Source organism: Monosiga brevicollis, genomic scaffold (genome assembly GCF_000002865.3).
Source record: "Monosiga brevicollis MX1 MONBRscaffold_11 genomic scaffold, whole genome shotgun sequence".
NCBI classification, from domain to species: Eukaryota; class Choanoflagellata; order Craspedida; family Salpingoecidae; genus Monosiga; species Monosiga brevicollis.
This window is the reverse complement of record NW_001865048.1, coordinates 916,837-924,072: the sequence shown is the minus strand read 5'-3', so window position 1 is coordinate 924,072 and position 7,236 is coordinate 916,837. Positions and strand designations below refer to the sequence as shown.

At 54.4% G+C, this 7,236-nt stretch overlaps 3 protein-coding genes across 3 annotated transcripts in view; 1 reads left to right on the top strand and 2 right to left on the bottom strand.

Annotated features, from left to right (window-relative positions):
* MONBRDRAFT_32586 (uncharacterized protein) overlaps nucleotides 1-755 on the bottom strand; it is a gene marked incomplete at its 3' end in the record, with an annotated part of 7,068 nt that extends 6,313 nt beyond the window's left edge. Inside the window, exons 1-2 of the mRNA XM_001746065.1 lie at nucleotides 381-755; nucleotides 85-291 (exon numbers count right to left, since the gene is read on the bottom strand). Coding sequence (XP_001746117.1) covers nucleotides 85-291; nucleotides 381-506 — 333 coding nt within the window. The 5' untranslated portion in view covers nucleotides 507-755. The remainder of the gene's footprint in view (nucleotides 1-84; nucleotides 292-380) is intronic.
* Nucleotides 756-1,379: 624 nt separating this feature from the next.
* MONBRDRAFT_25804 (uncharacterized protein) lies at nucleotides 1,380-3,765 on the top strand (the record flags this gene model as incomplete). Its single annotated transcript, XM_001746208.1, has 10 exons — nucleotides 1,380-1,556; nucleotides 1,664-1,704; nucleotides 1,775-1,846; nucleotides 1,960-2,036; nucleotides 2,111-2,186; nucleotides 2,337-2,553; nucleotides 2,652-2,753; nucleotides 2,857-2,937; nucleotides 3,056-3,487; nucleotides 3,589-3,765. 10 exons carry the CDS (start codon nucleotides 1,380-1,382, stop codon nucleotides 3,763-3,765), a joined length of 1,452 nt encoding a protein of 483 aa, XP_001746260.1.
* A 662-nt stretch (nucleotides 3,766-4,427) lies between these two features.
* MONBRDRAFT_32584 (uncharacterized protein) overlaps nucleotides 4,428-7,236 on the bottom strand; it is a gene marked incomplete at its 5' end in the record, with an annotated part of 2,953 nt that continues 144 nt past the window's right edge. The window contains 8 exons of the mRNA XM_001746064.1: nucleotides 4,428-4,798; nucleotides 4,914-4,985; nucleotides 5,130-5,217; nucleotides 5,313-5,419; nucleotides 5,498-5,593; nucleotides 5,683-5,807; nucleotides 5,949-6,020; nucleotides 6,217-6,871. Coding sequence (XP_001746116.1) covers nucleotides 4,686-4,798; nucleotides 4,914-4,985; nucleotides 5,130-5,217; nucleotides 5,313-5,419; nucleotides 5,498-5,593; nucleotides 5,683-5,807; nucleotides 5,949-6,020; nucleotides 6,217-6,871 — 1,328 coding nt within the window. The 3' untranslated portion in view covers nucleotides 4,428-4,685. The remainder of the gene's footprint in view (nucleotides 4,799-4,913; nucleotides 4,986-5,129; nucleotides 5,218-5,312; nucleotides 5,420-5,497; nucleotides 5,594-5,682; nucleotides 5,808-5,948; nucleotides 6,021-6,216; nucleotides 6,872-7,236) is intronic.

Genomic DNA, 7,236 nt, shown 5'->3' with positions numbered 1-7,236 from the left:
TTTTTTTTGGGGAAAAAACCCCCCCCCCCCCCCCCCCCCCCCCTTCACTCGGCATCACAATAGTTGCTTGGCACGTTTGCCGACCTTCTTGGGATTGTCCCCAGTCACGGCCACGCCCTTCAGATGGACCTGTCGCGCAGCGTCGTCAAAGCCCGGAAGCTCGCGCACTCGCTGCAGGCTCTGACTCAGGGTGGCAAGAGCCCGCTCAATTTCCCCAGGCTCAAACAATTTGAGCACGCACAACGTAAGATGTAAGCTCTCGGGCTCAACAAACCATTTGTCGTCCCAGCCCTGCAGTCAGGTGCGCCGTGGTGCCGCACACTTGTGAGCTGAGTCTGCTACATCACATGAAGTAGAGCACAAGAAGTATGGGTGCCCACCTCGTCGAGGCCGGCGTCGTGGATATAGGCGCGGAACTCGGCCACGCGCTCCGTCAGAGCAGGATTGGCCAAGGGAAGAGATACGAAGTGTGTGATGGGTGCCTTGGCCTTGCTTTCCTCCACCATAATTTCGAGACGCGCACGGCACGAGTCGATAGCCTCGGGGGTGGCGGCAGATATGATGACTTTATCACTATGGGCGCCGCGCCTAGGTAGCTTGACCGTCGCCCCCGTATCGTCCTGCAATTGCTTCAACTTGGAGCCCCCTCGGCCAATGATGGCACCATGAAGCGCAGGCGGCACCCGGATCGAGAATTCGTATACACCTTTGGCGTTGGTTGGGTACGCATCACGGTCAACGCTACCGCTTGCCGCAGCACCACTTGAGCGGCTTGCCGTCGAGCCAGAAACGGAGTCCTCTCCAAAAACCCATGCTTCACCATCATCTGGCAACGTCGTGCGGTATTGGCGCTGCCCAATCGTGATCAGCTTCGGTCGCAGCGTCGTATCAACCACCTCGGCCATGATGGACTGCGCTCGGCCCAGCCACGCACCACCACCCCAACCCCTCCAAGCGATGCCCTGCCCACACCACCCTACAAATGCAACTCTCGCCACCCCAATCCCAATCAATCCAACCGAGCCCATCAACAGCAAGCCCGAGCAAGCCCGAGCAAGACCACAGCAGTCAACACCGCCGCCCTTCTCAAAACCACTGTCGTCGTACTCAAAAAAAAAATGAAAAAGGTCTTTCATAACACAACCCCTCCAATGTTAAAAGTACAATTTCAGACAATTGTCAGCATCGCAAAACTTTGAAATTTTAAATTTTTTTTCGACACACACACACACACACACACACACACACACACACACACGCAGCACCCAGACGTGCTGCGGGTCCTTTCTCCGATATCCTTCATCGCGGCGCTAAGACAGGTGGCAAAGAGGGGCAGAGGCAGGCTGACGGGGGTTGGTGATTGTGAGCGCATCGGCAGAATGGTTCATCCCTTTGATGCCGATCCCGAAGCTACGGTGCACTACGGCGGGATGACGCCAAACCCCGTGTTGGAGCATCGGGTCATCCTGTTGCAGGAGGAGAACCATCACCTCGCCACCACCAACCAAGCACTACGCGAACAGCTGCAAGCCCGAACGGCTGCATTGCAAAATAAGGTGGAACGCCATGGCTCTTGTAGTCTTGCAAACCCTTCTTCAAAAAATTGAAAGGGTCAAGACACGCGCGTCAACTCACGGCAGCTGGGGCCTTTTTGCGACACTAGGAGAGCGAGCTGAACGACGCACGTAATATGCTAGACCGCAGGTATTCAAGACTGCTCCTGAGAAGCAACTGATGGCAAGATTACACTAACGTTGGGTGCCTGAATGGCTAGGACAAGCATGCTGCAGGATCTCAAAGCCCAAGTCGAGCAAGTCTTGCGCGATCGTCTTCAAGCTGAACAACAGTCAGTCCCTTCTTCTCCAAAGATTGGGAGATATTTAGTTGGCGTGTGGCGTCAAGCAGATGCACCATGGTTGAAACTCTCTGTGTGTGTGTGAACGCTTCTTCCCTTTCTAGGCGCAAGGCTGCAGAGAAGGACGAACTGGCACGTCAGGAAGCCTTTCAACGCCTTCAGACGCAACTCGCACAAAGAGGTCGGCGACGGCTGACACCAGTCTTGACAGGCGCACGTTGATACGGTCTGACGCAATGGTTGATGATTGCGTAGAGCATGAACTGACTGAACGATCGAACGAATGCAAGCACTTGCAAACAGAGCTGCAGACCATCTCCAACAAGACCAGGTACGCGTGCTCCAAGTGATAAGAATGTTTGATTTGCCGCTTCAGCCCTCTATTCAACATCTCTCTCTCTCTCTTTGTAATCTCTCTCACCCTCCACCCTCCACCCCCTGCTGTCTCTCACTCATGTGGGCATCACCTCGTCGTGCACAGAACCCAGACAGATGCGCGTGTTGTCGAGCTGGAGAAGCAGCTTGCCGAGGTTCAAAGCCAACTTCAACGTGCAAACCGACAGCCCGAAAACCCGGGGCAACAAGTCTACAAGCTGGAGCACGCGCTGGCTACTGAACAAGAAAACCGCGTAGCATTGCAAGCTCAGGTGGACAAGCTGGCCGAGACTAATCGCAAGCTTCGCGATGCGCTTGGCAAAGTAGGTTCAATATTGGGAACAAAACACAGACCTGAAATAGGAATCGGAATGTATTGTCAAATTGTGGGCGCTCAACCGCTAACAAACATGAAATGTAGGCTGAACAACAACCCCTTGATGAGATTGTGGCGGCTCAGCGCGCTTACCAAGATCTGTTGCAGCGCATGACTACTGTCCAGCAGCAGCGCGATGAGCTTCGCGTGCGTTACCTGCCTGTATTGTTTGCCGTGTCTTTTCTATCGAGCTTTGCAGCAATCTGCATGTTGCCTCATTGGTGTTTTCAAACGGGGGAGGGGGTTGTAGCTGCAAGTTGAGCAAGCAACGAAGCGCGACGCTGAACATCACAATGAGCTCCATCAACGCACTCGTAGCTTGCGCGCTGAGGTAAGCTGCATAAGGGGCTTCCGTGCTCGGCTTTGGTGAAACAAACCAGCATTACGATCACACAAAATACTTTTGACGCTGCCATCACCCGTCCTGGCCGGCTTGTACATAAATGTAGATTGAGGTCTTGCGCGAGCAGCAGGCTAGCCTGACTCGCGAGCTCGAAGCGGCTCGTGAAGAAGCCGAGGACACGGCCGCGGCGGCAACCGCAACAGAGCAGCGCTTGCGTGAACAACTGAGTACGGCCGACGCTGATCGTGACCGTGCTGTCAGCCACGGTGAGCGCCAACAGCGCAAGCTGCAGCACCGCATTCAGGAGCTGGAGCATCAATTACAGCTGAGCGAAACTGGCAAGATGAAGCTTGTACAAGGCCAGGAAGCGGCATTGCAGCAGCATGTCAACGAGATTCAGCGACAGCTAGATGCTGCGCGCAACCGGGAGGCACAGGTGGCCGCGCAGCTACGTCAAGCTCAACACGAGCTCCAGCTGACACGCTTGCAGGTTGATGATGTCCGCCACGAGCTCAGCACGGCCAACGAACAGATTGATGTAAGCCTCTGGATACCCCCACGTCGTGGAGCAATGCCATTGTAGTCTTCTTGACATTGTTGTCTCATCCACTTGGTTCTTCGCTGTGTGGGCTTGCGCAGAAAGCACAGCTGGTGATAGATGAGGATGTCCGGGAAATGCGAAAGCTACAACAGCAGCTCATGGAGCGAGAAACCCAGCATCAGCGCACTAAAGACATGCTGAGCCAGCACATGGATCGCGTTCATGAGCTTGAAATGCGGTTGGCCGACGAAATTGGGCCGGCCACTCGAGCCTAAGCAGGACGCGAGAAATGACATCGGGCACTGTGATGTGTTTGCCACCTACCGAGTAGCTGGCCCGCCGTCTTATTAAGGTGATCCGCAAGAGACAGACTGTTGAGCGTATTTTACCAGCTCTGATTCCTTTGCTGGGCGCCACCGATCCTTTCCCATTTATCTCGTTTGCCATCAAATAAGACAGGTCTTCCTGGCACGAGTAAGCGGGAAAGTGCTGTACTGCCAAACAGTGGGACCACGTCTTAGCTGGCTCGACTGCTCTCATTTAAATTTGAGTCTAGTTTTTGTTGAATTTATCATTTCTTTTCGCGAATTTTGACCAAAAGTGTTTTTATGCTCTCAAGAATGTGATTTGAACTGTCGAGCTCACCGAATAATCGTGAGATGCATGCAAGCGGTAGGCTTCCCACTACGCAGGTCTACCGTTTCGAGGGAAAGTACTTTACTGTTCGAATTGGTCACTTGTAAAGCAAAACGTGATAACTTGATGCATGCCATGGGAGCACTATTATGAAGCTCACGCGCACTGTGTTCCGTTTGGAGCCCTCTCTTGTTCGTGATGATATTTGTGCATCCAATATCAATCGCGACTACTGCTGTGTGTTCCAGTCAATCTGTGGCCGATTGCCAGCGCAACGCAGCGTCAACACGCCGTCTGGTCTTGAAAATTTGATCGATTCATGCAATGTATCTCCGAATCGCAATCATTTTGTCTTTTTTTGTTGTCCGGGCGCGCGAATCATTGCGAGGGGTGCATTGGCACGCGCAGGTTTCTTTTTGCTCGATGCTCGAGGAGCGCCCAATCGCACACCACGTACACGGTTGCGCAGTTTGCGCCTAATGCGTATCACGACTCAGTTGGTCGGTGCATGTTTTGGGTTCTTAATACTGTAAGTTTGGTTTAGTCTCTCTTACACAATTCACGAGGAGGTGGCAGATGGCGGCTCTGGCGTTGAGTTGTCAGGGTCTCTTGCACCGGGGGTGGTGAGGTGCATGGCACCATAGGCCAGCGCACCCATCGACCCGAGGTAGCCTGACATTGGAGAACAGGCGAGCAGACAAGAGAGAGATGTTAGCTAGCATTTCAAGCGGATCAGACCATCGAGCTACGTGGTGACAGCAAGCGGCAAGGAAGCCAGGGATCCAACCTTCATGGTTAAGAAAAAGAGCCTTGAGCTCGCCTTTGGACCAAAAGTCAAAGGCAGCCGTCAGCCGGACCACTATTGACACGATGGCAGATGCGTCGTGTAGGATATGAATATCGATGAGCCGCGAGCTCCAATCAACAGTGGAAAACGCAGATTGGCTGTCGAAGCGTGCAGCGGAAGGGGCTAAACATGAGCGAGGCGTGAGTCGGCACGTACTGGAGATGTCGTTGTGACGCAAGAAATTGCCTGCAAAGACCACGTGTTGAATGTCCTGCTGCTTGGCATGGAGGAATGCCAACGAAGCCTGGAGCAAGCCGAGGCGGTGCGTGTGCAGGTCGGGTAGCATGAGGGATTTAGACGACACGATGGGTGCAAGGCGGGTCATTGTTGCAAGCATACCACGTTGTTTGTGACGCAGTCCAACAGGCCGCGAGCCATATCGGCACTCTCAGCCACGGCCCGGTCTTTGGGGCGCACTAGTTTGCCCATGGACGCGGCAACAGTTTCTAGCAAGCCACAAGCGTGAGGCCAACAGCAAGTACAGCAAGTACGGCGAATATGGGCTAGAAAGGCGCGGTGCATACTTGAGCTGAGGCCGTATTCTTCGTAGTCGCCACCGTAAATGTCACCGACTAAGAGATCAACACGGGACGCATCTCCTTGGGCTGCGAGCTGCAGGGCTGCGGGACAAGAAAAATGGACCTGGGGCATGAGGTTGATCGCAGGCCTGCCAGCGTTCATGATCAATCTTATCAGTGCGAGCTCGCACCTGCGTCGAAGGAATCACAGCTAGTGAGCGCTGCGCATAGGCCGTAGAAAGTGGCGCCACCAATGGCAGTGCCACCCACTCGCTGATGGCGGCCATCGGCATGAACCTTGAGGATTGACACGCCGCTGTTGGTCAGAGATCACGGAGCTGAGTGAGTGGTGTCTTGAACAAGCTTTGCGATGCGGGCTCTGTGGGGTGGGCGAAATCCGAGAATCGACGAATCATGGGGCAGGGACGTCATGCCCAGCATTAACAATGACGCGCACCTGCCGATGTTCACGAGGAGGAGGGGGAAGAGGCTATGGGACATGTCAACCCAGCTCCTGCTTTGCGTCTGCCTGCAAGAATTAACCGGGGTCACACATGGCACGTGATGAATCAAGTTTGGGTGTCTGCCAAGTGTCACACACACACAGTGTACATTTGCATGTGTGCTCATGGGTGTATGTATGTCTCGAGAAGGAGGGGGCGTCCAGAGAGAGAGAAATGAGAGGGAAAGTTTGAGAGTTTGAGGGTTTGAGAGGCAAGGCTCACCGATAGGATCGATGGTCGATGCGGTAGAGCTCTTTCAGGGGATGTTGGAGGACGATGTTGACGCCATCGACCAAGCACTGAAGTTCGTCGGTTCGGGGAAGATCGACATCGAGGAGGGTGTGTATGGCTTGGGCATATTTGCGAGCCCCACCACCTGTGCAACATACAATGGTATCGGCTCGCAGAATATCGCGCTCGCGGATCATGGCGAGGAAGGTGTCCATTTTGCGTGTTTCAAAGCACATAAAGTAGAAGCGACCTTGCAAGGGTTCGGAGAAGAATTCAAAGGCTTCATCACGCTGGCCCGTCTCACCATACGTTTCATCGGCACGTATCAGGTCGCGGATCTTGTCGCGGAAGCGGGTATCCACTTCAGGCTCGCCTGGGATCGGGGCAGGTTCAAAATAGCTAATCTTGGTCAGGGTGCCACCAATGTCAATCCCGATGCTGAACCGGCGAGGAAACTGGCGAAGCGTCTGGGCATTGATGGAATTGGCGTGCTCAAAGGGGACGGGGGCGACACCAATTGAGGAGGCCGCACTGCTGGTGCGCGAGTGGCCCTGCAGCTTGTCAGTGTTTGGATCCATGTCCTGTAGCATGGTCTGAGGCGCTCGTCCCCGTCGCGGTCCTGCTCGAGCGGCGTCCTTGGCCATGCCTGTCCAAAGACTTTATATCCCGATAGAGAGCGCTAGCAGCGCCAGTGACACGGCTGGCGATGGGAAAAGAAAAAAGGCAAAGGCTCCACGCTCAGCCCATTGTCAGGCAGTAGCACCGATAGCCTGCAAAGGATGGCAGGTGCGCGAGAAGTCTTCAACGGGCCAAACAGCCGATCCGAGTTTGAGGTATCCTCCGCGTGCTTCCCTACAACAACAACAACAACACATTACGACACAGATCCGAAGCAACGTGAGCTCTGCCGCCTTGCCATCCAGCAAAAGCAACCCGCCTCCCCCGCAAGCTGAGGTCGCGCGCGCGCGTGTGTGTGTGTGTGTGTGTGTGCGATCAGACGTACTGACTGTG